We start from the raw sequence: 20000 nt of genomic DNA on the forward strand, positions 1-20000 counted from the left end.
GAGAGAGGGAGGGAGGGAGGAAGAGAGAGAGAGAGAGAGAGAGAGAAAGAGGCAAAGAGAAGAGGAACAGAGGGAAGGAGGTTTTCGGAGATGATGAATGCACTTCGAGACTTCGTGCAAGCGAGAGACGGCAGGGTGCACAACTTCCGGTTCGGACGAAAGCGTTCGCACATATCATGTTAGGGTTCTCGAGAACATTGTATATACGAGCCGACACTTTTGCCGAAGTGTTTGAACATTACGATGCTATCGTGTCGATACGAGCAACTCGAAAAAGCGAGAAAACGTGTTCGAGGGTATATATGTTCTCTCTCTCTCTCTCTCTCTCTCTCTCTCTCTCTTTCTCGTCTATAAAATCTTCTTTGTCGTTTCTTTTGGTCTTCACAAATCGAATACACATAATGGGTTCATTCATGTTTTTCTCTCTTTCTCTCTCTCTCTCTGTATATATATATATATATATATATATATATATATATATATATATATATATATATGTGTGTGTCTCTTTTCATCAAATAAATTCGATCTATCTTCATCGGATAGTATAATGATTGATACCGATGAAATTTTGTCTCTTTCAATCGTTCCTTTTTGTTTTTTTCTTTTTTTGTTTTTTTTAAAGATCTACATAATTATCTCGGAGTCTAAGTTTATTGTGATAAATTTTAAATTGACAATTTAGAAGAGCATTTATAAAAATAAAACCATTCGATATTATTATGATGCAGGTGCATCTTGAGAATTGAACTCGATCAGAATCACGGAATTCGAGAAATACAGTTGGGCATTTACGTCTCTCTTGTTATATTCTAGGTAGTGTAGGCGGTCACGATGAGGGATGAAAATGAAGGGATGAAAATCCACGTGCTTGAGAGATAGATAGATAGATAGATAGATAGTTAGACAGAGAGAGAGAAATGATAGAGAGAGGGAAATAAAGCAAGGCCAGCAATAGTGGGACGTAGGAATTAATAGGTGGAATAGTTCTCCATTGTTTGATCGGTCGACCTCTCTCGTTACCTTCTCTCCCCTCAAAGCATCCCTTCACCATCAAAACCTTCCTCCCCTTTCCATTTTGTGAATCGTGAAATGAAAAGAATCCGGCGGCTTCAGCGTGGTCTCCTTTCCTAAAGGGCCGACAATCATGCCTCTTTGCTTTCATCGGCCATTTCTTTCAGAAAAAGAAATCATCGTTCGAGCGTTAAGGAAGATACTTCTTCTTCGAATATAAGAAATAAAACTCATGAGAAACGTTTGATCCCCTAAGAACGAAGATGTATTTTATCTCATTCATGTTTGAAATATAATCATTTGAAATCCGTAAAAACGAGATTTCTTCTAATTACAACCGATGAATCATCGACTTTCCTCATTGATCTTTCTTCATTCTTTCTTTCTTTTTCTTTTTTTTTCTTTTTTTCTTCAAATTGATATCAATAATTAAATCTGACATTAGACAATTGAAATTTGAACGATGATAGAAATTTGAAATATAAAATTAAACTCAATGAATTTCAATGAAAATTTAATAAATAAATAAATAAATATATGTATATATTTAGTTGTCGTTTTGAATGACGCTCTCTCTTTCTCTCTTTTCCTCTTGCTTCTCCCATCTTTTTATCCTTCTCTCTCTCTCTCTCTTTCTTTATGAAACATAGGAAAGAAGAAACCTACGAAGAATGATAGACAATGTTTGTCAAGGGCGTGCCATTCGACAATTAGGGAGCGCCCAAGTAAACACTCGTTGTCAGTGTCGGCCTTCGACATAGTACGCCATCTTCTTAAAACCAAGAGGGCTAATCGTGTCCTCACACACACACACACGCACATATATATATATATATATATATATATATATATATATATATATATATACATATCCAACTCAACCACCCCGTCAACTTTGAGGTACTCGTAATCTTCCTTCCTTCCTTCCTTCCTTCCTTCTTTCATACTTTCTTTCTTTCTTTTCTCCTGCCAATCTCTTGCCAATACTTGCTTGTTATATCTTTTTCCTTTTTCCCACGTTAAAACCTTTGTTGATCTCATAGAATCGTATTTTCCTTCTTTTTCTTCTTTTCTTCTTCTTCTTCTTCTTCTTCTTCTTCTTCTTCTTCTTCTTCTTCTTCGAAAACAATCCTTTGAGCATATCTAATTGCCGACGATATTATAACAAACCGACACAATTTCTCATTGTCGATGTTGAACGATGAATGATAATAAAATATTCATACGAATTCCAAAATAATTGCTTTTCAAAAAAAAAAGTACTTTATGAAATGTGAAATCTTTTAATAATTGTTAACCTCGATAACGTGCTATTTTCGAAAAATTCAAACCCGAGAAAATCACGAAAGCTCCATCGAAAGCTTCTCGTTACAATGCTCCTTTTCAAGAGAGAGAAAAAGAGAGAGGGAGAGAGAGAGAGAGAGAGATAGAGAATACGACTTCTTTGAAGGATTTCCGCACTATCACGAAAAGTGAGCTGCCTCTTATTTCTCATGAAAAAGAGAAAGATGGAGAGAGAGAGAGAGAGAGAATTCTTCTAGAACACTCAACCAATAGCATATACGAAGACAAAGACATAGTAATCACGCTAGGTAAAACTTATGCAAAATAATAATAATAAAAGTTCTCGAAAGAAAGTTGGGAAAGAATTTAAAATGTAACCATTGTATATAACCGCAATTTTGTCCTAGCCGTTCGTCACGTGTAATATAGATGTAAGGTATGTTTTCCTCCTTTCTTTTTCTTTTATCTTTCTTCCTTTTATCTCTCTTTCTTTTCTCTCTCTCTCTCTCTCTTTCTCACTTATTCCGCAAGTACGCCATCATCCTAGCTTTTTTCCTATTGCATTTTTTTTAACCGCAACCGAATTTATTCATAGCCTTTGATAACGGCACTGCTACGTTTCTTTTTTCATTCATTTTCTTACAAGAATTCGTCCAATTTTTCTTCACTCCTTTATTCCATATATATTTCTATATATACATATATATTAGGTGGGCCGGAAAGTAATGTCGCTTTCTTAAATTAAATTCAAACGAATAAATTTTTAACAATTTTTAACAATTTTTAACAATCTCAAATATCGACATGCGCAGAAACGACATTACTTTCTGATCCACCTAATATATGTACTTATATTAAAATAATAATAAAAAAATAATAATAAAAAAGAAAAAGAATCATAATTCAACAATTAAAAAGAATCCCTATTTCGGGTAACGTTATATAAACCATTCGAATTGGTGAGCCTCTCCCATCCCATGTTCGATGACATTTACGACGTAATAAAAGATGAAAGCTTCGCACGGAATACGAAAATTTTCAACCTTAAATAGATTTTACGTGTTCTCCTTCGAATACGTATCTACATAACTTCGAATATTAAGACATATAAATATATATATATTTTTTCATATAGAAAAAAAAAAAAAAAAAAAAAAAAAAAAAAAAAAAAAAAAAAAAAAACAGAAAACAAAAAATGCGTTGATTCGAGGATTACAACGACTACGTTAAAAGAATCTGAATTGAAAGTCTTACCAAAAGGGAGGAAAGTTAAAAAAAAAAAAAAAAAGAAAAGAAAAAAAAAGAAACAAAAATAAAAAAAACTGCTATTCATCATTCTTAAGATTATCTTCATCTAACAGCCCTTCTATATCATTCCTACCTTGGAGAATAGTAAACTAGACTGACACTTTACGACGTAATAAAAGTAGAAGCTTTGTCAGCTACCGTTTATACAAACACAGATACATAGAAACGTGTGTATATATATATATATATATATATATATATATATATATACTTATCTTCCAATATAAATATATAAAAAAAGCTTTTCGAATCTCTCTTACTAACGTCTGTCTACGTTCCTTTTTCTTTTCTCGATTTCGCATCGGATATATTTTAATGTATAAAAAAAAAAAAAAAAGAAAAAAAAAGAACGAAAAAATTGTCGATCGTTTATAAAAACATAAGCGATAATAATAATGAAATTCGCTGCGATGAAAGTTGACGAATTTGCTAATTAAAATGTAACGAATGTCCGACGTTTTCAGTATTATCGATAATAAATTATATATATATATATATATATATATATATATATATATATATACCGATTGGATTTACACGTACCTATCGTAATAACATTTCAGTTAGATCCTGTTATATAGAGAAGCGTGAAGCTAGCAATATACAAATATAGAATAATTAATTAATATCGTACAAACGTATCATGGTAATTAATAGGATCCCCGACAGTATTTCCAATGTCGTCTAACAAATGTAATCTAACTATATATCCATAATACGTGGTACGTATTTATACATACGAATCATCAAACTGATAAAGTTGATATGGAGAAATATTTTTTTTTATCTTGCCGATGTTCGTATCAAATGAAATTGATTATCGGAACGAACGATAAGTATTATTCTTTATCGCAGGATTTCCCATGTGTTTTGCGGTTCAATGAATTCGAGGGAAAATTACAAAGTGAGAAAGAGAGAGATAGATAGATAGATAGAGAGAGAGAGAGAGAGAGAGAAGACAAAAAACAAGAGGGAAAGAGACAAAGAGAGAAAGAGGAAATAGTAATGGTAAAGGAAATAATAAAATGAACGGAACTTCTCAATTTATTCGCGAGTTTTACAAATTGGATCGACGTCGTAACGTCGTTATCGTCCACTCGCGATTACCCCTTTCGTTACATCGAAAGCTGTTTGTTCGGTACTTGCATTTAAACGAATCAAAAGCATTTAACCATCCTCCTCCTCTCTCTCTCTCTCTCTCTCTCTCTCTCTCTCTCTCTCTCTCTCTCTCGCCCCTCCTCCACTTCCTTTTCTCTCCCCCTCCATCTTCAACCATCCCCTTTTCTTCAAACTTTTTCCATTTTTACTGTTTCCTTCGTGACCAACTCAGAGAGTTGAAATAATTCTTCCAAATGATAATTACGGTTCGTAATCTCTAATCCGATTTAATTTAAGTATTGTAAATCTAAATTAAATCGTTCTTCCATGTACAAGAAGAAAATTTTATTCGAGCTCTTCATTTCTTCTTCTTCTTCTTCTTCTTCTTCTTCTTCTTTTCTTTGTTTCTTTCTTTCTTTCTTTCTTTCTTTCTTTCTTTCTTTCTTTCTTCATTTTCATTTCTTTCTTTTCCTCACAAGGGAATATAATCAAAGCCACCTACTTTTTCTCCTTCAAACGAAATCCTTCGTATGGATTATTCATATTCCATGCTTTAAAAGTAATCGTTTGTCATGAGTTAGTGAGGAAAAAGGAAGAGGGAGAGAAACAAAAAAAAAAAAGAAAAAAAAAGACGAAAAGAAAAAAAGAAAACATTGTATTAGTATTAAGTACGTGTTCTCGTAAAAGTTTCAACGTCATGTAACTTCCCGTAATACTATTAACTATTATTACTTGTTTAAAATGTATGCTTTTCATCAAATATATGAATTAATTAACAATTTTATCTGAGATCTTTTGAATAAACGAAAGAGTCAAAGTGTATACGAAAATCCTCTGACATGTTTTTTTACGAACAATTATTTACGCGAGTACGTTATCATTCATTTATTTTTCTTTTTTTTCTTCTTCTTCATTTTTTTTTTTTTTTGTTCAAATATATATATACGCTATCCGATATATTTCCTAATTTTGATTTGTTGTTCTCGAGGAATCGATTAGAGATTAAAAAGAGAAAAAAAAACAATAATAATAATAATAATAAGAAGAAGAAGAAGAAGAAGAAAAGAAAAAGAAAAAAGAACGATAGCGTACAACCTATTTCGATCCTTTTAAAACGCTTTAAAGAAAAAATTGAAAAGAAAGGATATTATACCTTAACTTTTTTATCGGCATCAGGTCTCTCGAGGAGGTTCGTAGTCTGTTGGGTGGTATCTAGGGGTGGCAACGGGGGTGCTTCTGGATCGAAGTTGACGTGTTGTTGGCCGGCACCCCTAAGGAAGCCTCCTCCCGCGCCGGATATTTGACCCCTTGACGTGTTCGTCGCCATTCTTAGATCGAACGTCGTACCAGTGACTGTTCCATCGGCACCTTCCTCGTCGAAATCGTTTTCACCAGGGGTCCTTCCGCCCCTGGCGATATGCTCCTCATCTTCGTACGCGCTTTCTACGACAGAAAAAAGAAAAAAAAAAAAAAAGAAGAAAAATAAAGATGATAGATAAAAGGATACATCTATTGTTCTTCGTAACTTAAATTCTTCTCTTTTTAAGAACTTATCGTTTATCGCGTTGATAAATAAAGTAAAACTTCTTATGAGAGATAATAAATAAATCCTTCTCACTTATTATTCTATCGAAAAGATCTATTCATTTGCATCAATTTTTTTTTTTTTTATTCTTTTTGTGATTAAAAAAAGAAAATTATCTATATATATATATAATAGGGTGAAAAAAATTTTAACATGAAATATACCTTATTATATTTCAAAGAAATAATATTTAATTGCAAATTTTATTTCATAGAATCAATAAATGTATTTTTATATATATTTCGCGATTTCTGTCGCATAGATCGATGATATATACTTCCTTTCGAGAAAATACTATTTTTCCCTTTTTTTCCACCACCAGAAAAAAGGAAATAAGAGAGAAGTAAAAGGATAAAATCTTGTTCTCCTTTTATCGGCTCGTCGATACATATCACCATGCTTATATACCTACGTATGTATGTATGTATATATGTATGTATGTATATATATATATATATATATATGTATGTATGTATGTATGTATATATGTAAGTGCCTATCTGTGTATATGCAAATAAAGATTAGATGCAAGAGTAGTATATCATAGAAAAAGCAGGAAAAAGAGGGGGTGGGTGGTTCGATTTCTCGGTGAAATGGAACGACCCCACCCCCCACGTATGTAATCCAAACGTGGATGATGGATCGAATGATACACTTTTCTTTATTGGTTTTACACAAACAGACTACAATAAAAACGCTCACGAGGATGACTTCGATTTTTCCTCTTTCTTTTTTTTTTTCTTCTAATTTTTTTTCCCCCCCCCCCTTTTGTTTTACGTTACTTAACCGTAATAAGTTTATTTCGCCGCTTTTCGAGCTTCTTACATGAGATTCGAGATTTTCGATAAACTTTGGAACAAGACCACGATTCGATTTAACAAACATACAAACAAATTCACTTCGATTTAATCGTAATCCTCGTTCCACGTTCTTCTTACTTTCTCTCTCTCTCGCTCTCGCTCTTCTTTCCTCTTCGATTAATTCCCGAAATCGTAATGTAGTAAAAATTCTTATATCTACGTAAACACGCAAAAATAATCGGTAATGGAACGATATGTGTATTGAAAGTGTCTGTTAGTGACATTTCACAAAGTTTCCCCCATTGTTCATGATCGTGTGCTACGATAATTCATTGCTATGAGTTATGCATTCGAAGATGCACCAGACAGGTTGAAAATTATCGTTCAACTTATAACAACGTGAATCCGATATTTTATATTACAACGATACTACAATGACATTTTTTTTTTAGTTTTGTTCAATCCTTTTCTTTTCCTTTTTTTTTTTTTTTTTTTTTTTTTTCTTTTTTTTTTTTCTTTTTTTTTTTTGGAAACAATTTATCTCGAATATATTAAAACGTTTGACAAAATCTATTTCTTATAAATATTTCAATGAAAAGAAAAATTATTTCTTTATATATATTTATTGAAAACTATATGTAGGATATATTTTTTTCGTTTGTATTTTTATTATTATTTTATATATAATATCGTGAAACAATATAAACGTTATGTTACTCGTTAAACGAAATCCATAGGAAAAGACTTTTAGAAAAAAAAAAAAAAAAAAAAAAAAAAAAAACGGAAAAAAAAAAATACTAGTTCGATGAAGAAAGCTGAAGTTTTTTTTCGTTATCGATGATAATAAAATGCAACAAGATCCCTATCTACTTGGCTATTTTCTTCGTACTTGAAAATCCTTCGTTTTGTCTCGCTCCTTTACCGTCTATAGCTCGATTTCTAGGATCCACGTATCCACCTTCTTACTCTTTTGTCTTTTAAAAACATCGAGATAAAATTTTACTCTCTCTCTCTCTCTCTCTCTCTCTCTCTCTCTCTCTCTCTCTCTCTCTCTCTCACTTCTCGATATCCTCGAGATTTCCTTTTCCTTTAGAAAGAATCTTCTATCTAAAATAAAGCTTCTTCGTCACGTAACACGAGTTTCAGTTCTCGTTAGTTTAGGCCGGTACAAGATATTTTCTTAGAAATGTCCAGACACTGAGAGAGAAAAGAATAAAAAGTAATAATAATAATAATAGTAATAGTAGTAGTAGTAGTAATGATTAAAAAAAAAAAAAATACAAAAGAAAATACAAAAAAGAAATTAAGAGAAAAGTAAAGAAAAAAAAAAAAAAAAGAAAAAAAAGAACACAAAACAAAAAAGAGCATTCGAGATCAACGTGACCGTCAGCATTAGTAGCAGCAGCAGCTAAAATGAAATTTCATTCGACGAATGCGTGTGAACTTTCACATAGAATGCGACAATCGTATTCAAAACTTCATTCATATAAAACCATGAAGATGGATTCAAGTGGAATAAAAATTTAATAACGTTCCCAGACGAACCTTTAAAGAGAAAAGAGAGAGAGAGAGAGAGAGAGAAAGAAAGAGATATAGCACAAATATATCATATATAAAAATGATACAGAAATGAAACAGAAATGAAACGTTTTTCTTCTATTCTGAATGACTTTTATTTCAGGCATTATAAGAAACCGAATGAAGCTTGTCTGGTCAACGAAAACCGTATATCATTTTCCTATTATCAACTTTCGAATTGTGGCTTTCGTCGTTTAAAACTTATTCGTAGAACCTAGAATCCGACAGGGCTGTTAGAATTTCGGATAACACGAGTTTCGAAACAAGTCGTGCCATCTTTCACACTATATATGCTTATTATGCATACATATGCATATTAAACATATATATATATATATATATATACATCTTCTAATAATTGCGTGGAAACTTTACGAGGGACTTTGCCCAGAGGCTGTTCGTTATAATGATGGTGTCTCGTGTTGAAGACGGAACAATTTAAAGTAGATATAAATTTGAGTTTTAAAATATGATATAATAATAAGGAAAAGAGACTTGATCAAAGAAAAGTTGAGAGAATATTGCTCGCTCTCTCTCTCTCTCTCTCTCTCTCTCTCTCTCTCTCTCTCTCTCTCTTTCTTTCTTTCTTTCGCGAGTTCTCGCTCTTTTTTAAGTTCTTTAACGTAACCCAACCAAATGAAAAGAATACGACAAGTTTTCTTACAAAGTTTAAAAAGTCTGACAATAGAAAAGAAAAGGGATAGGAAAAAATTATTTTATTGAAAAAAAAAAACAAGAAAAACAAAAAAAGAAAAAGAAAGAAAGAAAAAGAAAAATTCAATTTCGCTATCTATAAGATCTCGCAGTAAACAACGTCAAAGATATATTTCCTTTACTTCCGTGGAAATCTTTCGGGACGTATCTCCTTCGTATATACATACATACATACATACATACATACATACATATATACATATATATATATAGTAATGTCGATTTGTAAGAAAATCGAAAGGGAAGAAGCACTTTCTCGAAACTGAATTCTTTACGTGGCTTTTCTTTTTGAAAGAAGGACACTGGAATCGTTTTCTTCTTTTAAGAAAAAAATATAAGAAAGATTTCTTCGTAAGGTTTCAAAAAGAAATATATATATATATATATATATATATATATATATATATATATATATTTCTTTTCGAAACCTTATTAAGGTAGATCCAAATATATATATATATATTATATATATAATATATAATATATATATATATATATATATATATATATATATATATATATATATTTGGATCTACCTTCAGAAAAATTCAATAAATTGTTTCTCTCTCCTTTCCTTTAAATATTACTAAAAACAAAATTTGACAGGTATAGAGAGACATAGACGATGATAAATTATATTTCGACGATTTTAATTTTACATATTGGATATGTCAGAAAAATTGACGAACAAAATTTTCTTCTTTAAAAGATAAAACCCTTCTCTCTCTCTCTCTCTCTCTCTCTCTCTCTCTCTCTCTCTCTCTCTCTCTCTCTCTCTCTCTCTCTCTCGCTGTTACGAAATCTTGCGACCTCTTTCAGGTCATTGAGCTTAACGCGAATCGCGTGTTTACATGCGAGCTTAGATCGATAAAGACGTGACTATATGTACGTGCGAGTATAGGATATACTAATACAACTCGATATATTGCACCTGCATCTAACACACAAATTCGATTCCTTCTGGGTATATCAAATATTTCTTGCGTGCTTTCGTCTCGGAAATTCGATGTCGATCGATGTTCCATCTTGGCGCAACTTTCCTCTATAACTTTACTCGTTAAAAGACAAAGATCGATGGCTGTGCCCTGATTGCAACGAAAGACCGAAAGCACGAGAGAAAGAAAGAAAACTAGAGAGAGAGGGAGGGAGGGAGGGAGGGAGGGAGGGAGGGAGAAAGAGAAAGAGAGAGAAGGAGAATTTCCGCTTAATCACGTCTCAACCTTTAAACGAAGTTTGCTAGATCGATTTAACCCTTTAACCGACATTTCTTTTATTTTTTTTATTTTCCTTTTTTTTTTTCTTCACCAACGAACAAGAGAAAGGAAAGGTAGGGAGAAAAGAAAAAAAGAATTGTGATAATATAAAAAAATATCGAAACTCAACTATTATCAAAACTCAACTACTACTATATATATATATATATATATATATATATATATATATATATATATATATATAAATAGTTATACATTTTACTCATCTTACATATATAAGCCAGGATTAAAATTAACGACAAGTACTATGGTTTCATCTAGCAAATTCATTGGACTATGAAAAATAGGAATCGTTAACGCGAACCATATATTTCTTACTTGGTTGATTAGACGATCGGCGACCTCTTGCTGAGTTAAAATCGGATAAGAAGCCGAACTTGGAAGTACCAACTTCTCGAGCACGTTAACGGAATTAATATCCCGAGTTTCGAAATCTGCTAGCTAATCGACAATCAGGAGAGAACGAGAAAGAGAATCATATATATATAGAGAGAGAGAGAGAGAGAGAGTTAGCACTGCAGGGAGGCCGATGCGGTAGTCGACCCTTGTGCTATACTACACCTGTTGCTCACCTTCCCGTAACTATGTGTACGTTGAAAATAACTTAGCAAGCCTTTACGCGTATCTATGTATTCTATGTATGTATATATGTATGTATGTATGTATGTATGTATGTATCTATAGAAATACATTAATATCGGGCTTAAGAAAGACTTGCACGAACGACGAACTCGTAGGTGAATGCTTATGCAGCGTGAATGTCGTGAACGCACGCGAACGAACAATTGGCACGAATACCTTGTGTCCGTAACATTCCTAACTGATAAGGAATGTTGTTAATTACGTCGGTAATAGTACGGACCAATTTTATTTCATCCCTTTTATTCTCATTCTCTTTTCTCTTTCTTTCTTTTCTTTCATTATCGTATAACGAGAAAAGATATTTCATGGATTATAGTTATTTTTCAATTGGAGAAATACTAAAATCGATTGGGTTACAGTGATAATTAATTATCAGTATAATACGAGAATATAGTTGAACGTATGAACTTTTGGATAAGTTAAATGAAAAAAAAAAAAAAAAAAAAAAAAAAAAAGAAAAGAAAGAAAGGAAAAGTAGAAGAAAAAAAAGAAAGAAAGTCCGTAATGAAAGTTCAAAGAAAGCCACGAGATAAACGTAGAGGAAAGATTTATCGAACTTTTGTCTTTTTAAAGTCGACGAGAATCTTTTACAAGGAAAGAGGGAGATTGAGCTGCGGCATGCGGCTTTTTACATGATCGACGTGTTTGTTCCATGGAAAAAAAAAAAAAAAAAAAAAAAAAAAAAAATTAAGGAGGAAATGAAAGAAATGGAGTAAAGAAAAATAATGAAATGAAGTTATTACTTCGAGGAGATCAAATGTACAAAGATAAAGAGAAAATGAGAGAAGAATAAAGTAAAAAAAAAAAATAATAATAATAAAATAAAAAAAAAAAAATCTTCGACAAAGGCAAACCAAAATTTCTTCATCAGAAGGATCAGAAGGATCAGAAGAGATCATGTTTTTCGGAGATCTTAGATTTCAGATTTATATATATATATATATATATATATATATATATATATATATATATGCTATTAATTTAATTTAATGTGCCATTAAATTAAATTATAATCGAGAATCAACCAATGTATCAATATCACCTAACTCGATTTATTCTCAACCTTTGACCTTAATTAATTTAAAGGGATCTCATTGTTCCCTTAAGATCATCCATTATACGATAAGTTTTATAATGGTTCGTGCCAATGATAAGTTCAAAAATAATTCTTCGATTTTGATTTTAAAGAAATGACATTTTTAAATTTTCTTAAAAGCTTCGAAAATTACGCTAATAATAGTTACATAATAATAATGATAATAATAATAATAATAATAATAATAATAATAATAATAATAATAATGAATATACAAAATAATTTTAATTTAATTTAATATATCAATGGACATAAATTTTGCACTTGGAATCGTTATATTAAATTAATACCGACAAGAACAAACTTTTTAATAATTTTTATCAGTTGTTTTCTTTTTTTTTTCTTTTTGTTTTATTTTTTTTTTTTTTTTTGCACTCCGACGAGTAAACATCGAAATTCTCTCCATCAATATTTATTCTTATTCATTCTTATTCATTCTTATTCAAAGACTTACGAAGTATCGATATTCATCCGAAAGTATTTCCAAAAACTTTGAAATTTTAATAGCTTTAGTGATATTTTCTTTTACACTTGTCAAGTTATAATATTGTATTTTTTATTCTCCTTATGTTCATTATAACATTCACATTTTTAGTATATATTAAGTTAATGAAAAATTCTTGTTAATAAACACTTTTATTATTGATTATCATATCTTTCATAAATATTAGTTTTTTTTTTTTTTTTTTTTTTTTTTTTTTTTTACATTTAAATAACATCTGTAAAATACAAGATATGCATCAGCTGTTTTCTTTTTAATCTCGTTACTATTATTTTTTGCGTACATGAATCATTGTATTTTCAAGCTTTAACTTTTTTCCGATTCAATTCTGCTCTTTATTTTACATGAATCATGAAATTTTAATATTATACTGTATAGTACATTATATTATTATTTGTTCATACACACACGAGCGTTATAAAGTGTATAAAATAATATTTAATATATAAGTATTCCATTTAATTATTATTTTTTACAAAATATTCGACAAAGTCTCAGTTTTTCGTCGAAAATTTATACATCAATTATTATATTACTATTAATTATATTTATTATTTCTCATCCATTTATATCGTAAAATGAATGCTTATCAACGAGCTGCGTCATATCTAATATGGATCTAACGACATCATCAAAGAAAGATATAAATATAAGAGACTGAAAAGTATAAGTTCACAGTCTATTAAAACTACTTACTTTAACTCACATTAAATCGATTGTTACGTTACGCGTAAAAATGTTATAACTTAGAAAAGTTTATGATAGGTGTATGATGAAGGAGACAATATTTTTTACTTCCATTTGATGTTAATATTTTGTTCGTATCTATAATTGAAACCAAATAAAAGCTTCGATGGAAAAGATAATGAGCATGAACTTGAACTATTATATCATTGGAAAATATAATGTACTTTCAATTAGTAGGAAGATTAATTAGTTTTTAATTATATCCAAGAATTTGAACAATTATCATGTACGACTTATCAATATTATTATTATTATTATTATTATTATTATTATTATTATCGTTGTTACTGTTTATTGCATTATTACAATATTCTGAATTAATATATAGATAATATTTATTTTAATAAAGCAAATAAGATTTGTTCTTAACATTGATAATTTTGAAAATAATTTATAATCGTCTCATTTGACTATCTCTCACTCTCACTCTCACTCTCACTCTCACTCTCTCTCTAAAGTGCACGATCAAATATCATCGTAATATTGAAAAATTATTTATCATTTCAATTTGACATTGAATTGATACTTGTTTCAAAAAAGAATTTACAAAACGAATAGAAAGCGAATAAAAAGGATGAGTTGAGGTATCAAGAGTTACTAAAAGATTTCTTAGAGAGTCTGCCACAGATTTGTTTTTACTCTTTCATAAACGAAATGTCAAGAAAGTGGGAAGAGAAGTTCGTTAAATCCGACGCGCATATATACAAAGTTAAAAATTCTCATTCGTGCTACCAAACAGAAGCAACCGAGAATTGCATGTTGGCGAGAGAAGGAAAAGATTGATAAAGAAAAGAAACAAGAAAAAGAGGAAGAGGAGGAGGAGCAGGAGAAGGAGGAGGAGGAGGTAGAGGAAGAAAAAAAAAGAAGATGAAGAAGAGAGGGAGAAAGAGAAGGAAAGATGGAACGCCCGACTCATTTGTGAAGCAAATGAAAAATCAATATTTCACCGATAAATCAGGGGACTCGCCGAGAACGGTCGCATCATAAACGCGACGCGAACGAAGGAAGGCCTTTCGCAATTTATGTACGAAAGAAAGAAGAAAGCCAAGATAGAAAATGGTGCTTTAACGATCTCTCACGGATTTTCCGCTTTAGGTCCTTCGACTTCCGTAGGATTACTCATTCCTTCGGAAAATGAAGCGTAATTTTATAGTCGCCGGCGGTGCCGATAAAATAATGAAAGTGGCGCAAAGGACGAACCAGTGGCAACCGGTTTAATCTTATTTTCTTAAAATTCAACAACTAATATAGTTCCTTCTCTCTCTCTCTCTCTCTCTCTCTCTCTCTCTCTCTCTCTCTTTTCTTTTTTTTCCTTTTTTATTACTCTCTTTCTTTTCATATTTTTTATTTCTCTATTATTTCTTTTCCTTTTTCTTCTTCTTCTTCTTCTTCTTTTTTTTTCTACTTTCGTTTATTATTTCACTCAAGAGTTTCGAACGTAACTCATTAATGTAGGATTATCAAAGCAATCGAAGATTTTTCATATTCTTCGCACCATTTTATGCGGAAGTAATCCACTTTATCGAACACAGTTTACAGTCGCAGGAAGTGAACTGTATTCAGTTTGTGCATCGACCGGCCAAACCGTACACGTATTCGTAACAAACGATGTCTCGTAAGAGTGTGTGCATTTATATACGTACATGGGCATGTAAAACGTATATACATATGTGTGTGTATATATATATATATATATATATATATATATACGTTCGTATGAACATACGTATTTCACCAAGTTCATCTACCGTTTCTAACACACTTCCATGGGCTATTGTGACCAAGAGCCATCTACGTCACGTTGAAATTTCGTTTTCGCAGCTGCAACGAGAAAGGAGCTGTCAAAGATTTACTCATTAACGTTGTATTTCATTTTATTCTAACAATTTTATCACGTGATCAAATTAAAAGTTTAAATTAGATCAACGATTTAACGAGGATCTTGAGATAATAACCGTTTGAATATTTTATTTATCAATTTCTTTTTCTTTCTCTATTATTTCACTTCGTATAATTGAAAATTATCTATACGTTATAAATGATAAAGTACAAAAGTGAAATCGTTTTTCTTTTTTATCTCTCCTTCCTTTTTTCAACCATATCCCCCTCCCCACTCGCCCCCTTTTATGAATTTTCACGTTATTCCATTCCGAAAGATAAACGTTTTGAAAGATCACCGATCAATTCGACTTTAATCTCGGAAAAACGAATGATAACATGACCTATCCCAAAAATGTATTAAACTCCGAATCTAATTTTGAGAATTGATATAGGCCAGTAATACCCTTATATATGTAGCAAGTAACGAAAACCCATCTGTTTATCATTGATTTGTGAATTCAATTTCAGGAATTTATATTGTTTATACATGTTACCCGTTAAAAATACATCCGTGTCATTGATATTTCGAATTGAAATTTTTTAAATCGATCTAGGTCAATGATCTTCTAATATAACTGTTATATCACGTATTAAAAAAAAAAAAAGAAAGCATTTGTTATTCATTATCATATTGCTAAATGAAATTCTTAAAAACTAACAATAGATAATAATTCGTCAATTGACTCCCTTGAAATATCTTTTAGTTATCTCAATGAAATCCCATCTGTTTAAAATTTCTTCATGCATTTTTCATTCTGTTTTGTCATGTAAGAAGATCAATAAAAAGGTATTATATTATTTTTAATAGATACAAGATATAATAATAAGATTGTCTAATAAATTCGATAGACGCTATCTTGTGAACTTTCCTTGTATTTAACAAAAAAAAAAAAAAAAAAAAAAAAAAAAAAAAAAAAAAAAAAAAAATATATATATATATAAAGAGACACATATTTTAAAAGAATAAATTAGGTATCAATTAAAAAATGAAAAATATGATGTATTTTTTTTAAAGGAAAAAAAAAAAAAAAAAAAAAAAGAAAAGGAAAACGAAAAAATAAAAAAGAAGAACGTGATGTTGGTTTATAGTTTGAGAAACTTGATCAATAAATTCTATTGTGACAGGCGAATAAAATTTCATTTTCTTACGAGAGCTTCGCAAAGAAAAACGAACGTTTTACTTTCGTTTCGTATTTGACAATGTCATAGCTCGAACGTATTTAATTTTCTAATCTCATTTACAACACTTATCTCTGACAATTAACACGAAGTTTTAATTATCGTCGAACCATCTCTTCGCGAGATATTAACATAAAAAAAATCGTACGTTCTTCATCAGCGAACGTACTCAACGGAAAAAATTTATTCGTCGGAGTTTATCTTCTGAAAGTAAAAAAGAAAAAGATTTCTTTCCTTTTTATCCCTTTCTCTATTTCTATTTATGAAATCTCTCGTTTCTTTTTTCTTTTTTCTTTTTCTTTTTTTTTTTTCCCCGACCCACCTTAACTTGAATTACAATATAAGATCTTTTGAGAAGGTCTCTTTCATTTTTCTTCTCTCTTTTTTTTTTTTTTTCTTATATAAACGCGTATATACAAAATTTAAATAATTTGATCGTTCTATGTATTTATAAAAAAAAAAAAAAAAAAAAAAAAGAAGAAAAGAAAAAAAAAGAGAGAGAGAAAAAAAAGCCACAGAATAAGTTTCATCTTTCCATGCGAATACATTTCACAAGTTGTTACAGTTTGATGCCAATCGATACTATTATTTTCTTATCGGATCAGAACCGACTTGTCTTGTCTTTTATGTAAAAGGGCTTTAATGGTCGAGAAGTTACGATAACGTAGTTGGTGTCTCTCTCTAAGAATGTTCGTCCTTGTTATCGCTTTCGAAATAAATCTAGCGGTTTACGGTGAATTTACTTTTAATAATAAATGCTCCTGAGGAGAGAAAACCTTCTCAGAACTTTCATTGTTCAAGAGTACCCTCGTATAAAGCGCATACCTAACGATAAGTCGAGAAACGACTACGATATTCATTCGAGTAGAAAGATTTCAAAGGTTACGACACGTATGCCAATTTATCGTTAGACTTTACAACGGGATACTTTAATGTTCACAAAAGAAATAAACCTCTTTCGATTTTAAAAAAAGAAATCTCCATTCATTCGTAAAATTCTTAAAGGAGTCTCTCTCCCTATTCAACGATTGAAAATAATTCAGAACTTTTTGCGATCATTACTATTCGGATCTTATTCCAATCGGATCTACACTCCAAAAGAATAATACCTTAATTATAATAATAATAATAATAATAATAATTATTATTATTATTATTATCATCGATAATATTAATTAATGGCTCAAAAAGAATTTCTTATTATAAGTAATTAAATGGCTTTTTTTTTTTTTTTAACATTTCCTAGAGAATTTAACAAAAAAAATCAATAAATTTCGAATCAGCTGATCTTTCGATCGATCGAAGAGGGAAAGTAACAGGATATATCAATTACACAATCGATGACCGAAGAGAGCGATCTTAGGTTCGCGATTTCTCGTTGTTCGTAAAACGTTCGACGACCTGCCTGCCTGCTTGCCTACTAACCTGCCTCTCGATTGCTTGTCCCTCATCAATCATTTTTCAATCGACCTTACCACTCGAATTGCGTCGTGTCCGACGTAATTTCAACGACACAAACACACCCACATTACGATACACGTTGATATATGTATACCAACGCAATAGACAGATAAGTATTAAACACACGGATACATAGACAAAGGATAGTCCATTACCGTACGCATTTTATTCCGTTGACCGCCACGGGCGAACGTAAATGTTTGGTTGTACTTGAATTACATCGATCAGTTCTCACACCGCTACGTCTCGTTTTACTGAAATCGAGACGGCTCTTTATCGTTCGCTGCTTCAGACCATGATTGTCTCTGACACTTTCATTATCATCGAGCTTCAACGTTTCCTATATCCCTGAACTATTGAATTCTGAAATATACGATAGACGCGACTAGGAAAAGAAATTTTCTAAAAGATACATTATTGTTGATTCCAAAAAAAAAAAAAAAAAAAAAAAAAAAAAAAAAAAAAAAAAAAAAAAAAAAAAGAAAAAAATCAGAGTTACGTCTAACAAAGTAATTCCTTTTCTTTCTTCTTTGTTCTACTTTCTTCTTCTTCTTCTTCTTCTTCTTCTTCTTCTTCTTCTTCTTCTTCTCTTTTTTTTGCTCTTGATATTAAAAAGCTTTTTATTTGCCTTCCATTTGCTTACCCTTGAAAAGAAATTTATCCCGAAAACGCTGTAAGACTTCGTCTTAATTTTCCACCCTGTCATACTTTTTTTTCTTTGATTTCTTTATATAATTCTTTGATCTTCCTCTCTATAAATTTAATATTTATTATTATTATCTAACTTATCAAACATCTTTATCCTTTCTTTTTTTTTTTTTTTTTTTTTTTTAATTGAAAGCATCTTTTTTTCAAATAAAAATATGATAATATAAATATTATCATTAAAATATATATTAAGAAAATTTATGTATTAATTAGACAATATATATATATATATTAATAAGAATTAGAAAATTGAATGTAGTAGAAGATGAATTGTAAGAAGCAAAGTCGATACATAATATCGAAGAGAGTGCATTAATAAAGACAAATACTTGAGCTAAGGGGGCGTTGGGGGGGGGGTGGCTAGTGTTGAGGGTGGGGGTATCTTCGTCAATCAGATTAAAGTCGACTCAAGAGTAGAACTCTCGCTCAAAGATTAATCGAGTTCTTGTATCCTCGGTAAGATCGATCGATCTTCATTCTCGTTATCTTACCGTATACATATCTACCTATCTACCTATCTCTAGAACATAGAACAATGTTCTAGAGACTTGCTTGTCTATCTTGCGGTGGGAAAGCCACAAAACGTAATTGACCGCTTTCAACAAATTTCTAACTTCGTTCTTCGTTAAATTTTACAATTCTACGAAATCCTTGAAATTATAAAATCATTTGATATTACTCTTATAGATTTTTAAATGTCCTTCACAATATCGAATATCCGCGAGACGTATGAAAAATCGCAGCTGAGGAAACGTTTCCGCGGCGTTTAATAAAAACCCCTTCCTTCCTTCCCCTCTCACTCTCTCTCTCTTATCCTCTCTTCCTCTCATCCTCTCTCTCTCTCTCTCTCTCTCTCTCTCTCTCTCTCTCTCTCTCTCTCTCTCTCTCTTTTCGCAGCCGTTTTATCGGTTCAACGGTGAACTTTATTAAGAGACTCCAATACGTTTTACGATGATTTTTCGATCGTATCGATCGTTCTACGTTTAAAACGTGCAAAACGACTGCAGAATAAAGAGTAACTGTGTCGAGATATTTTTTATTCTCTCTCTCTTTCTCTTTTCTCATATTTTCTGATCTTTTAATCGTAAAACTAAATTTTCGTGGTCTATCTCACTAATACTATACTTTC

At 30.9% G+C, this 20000-nt stretch overlaps 1 protein-coding gene across 11 annotated transcripts in view; it reads right to left on the minus strand.

Annotated features, from left to right (window-relative positions):
* The window catches only part of LOC124423522 (transient receptor potential-gamma protein), a 77356-nt gene that overhangs the window by 17647 nt on the left and 39709 nt on the right, over positions 1-20000 (minus strand). For all 11 annotated transcript variants that reach the window (XR_006942105.1, XR_006942106.1, XM_046961315.1 and 8 more), the window contains one exon: positions 5858-6147. Coding sequence is in view for 9 of the 11 variants with exons in the window: in XM_046961315.1 (XP_046817271.1) it covers positions 5858-6031 (174 nt within the window). In the remaining 2 variants the exon portion in view is untranslated. The remainder of the gene's footprint in view (positions 1-5857; positions 6148-20000) is intronic.

This window comes from Vespa crabro, chromosome 4 (assembly GCF_910589235.1).
Source record: "Vespa crabro chromosome 4, iyVesCrab1.2, whole genome shotgun sequence".
Lineage (NCBI taxonomy): Eukaryota > Metazoa > Arthropoda > Insecta > Hymenoptera > Vespidae > Vespa > Vespa crabro.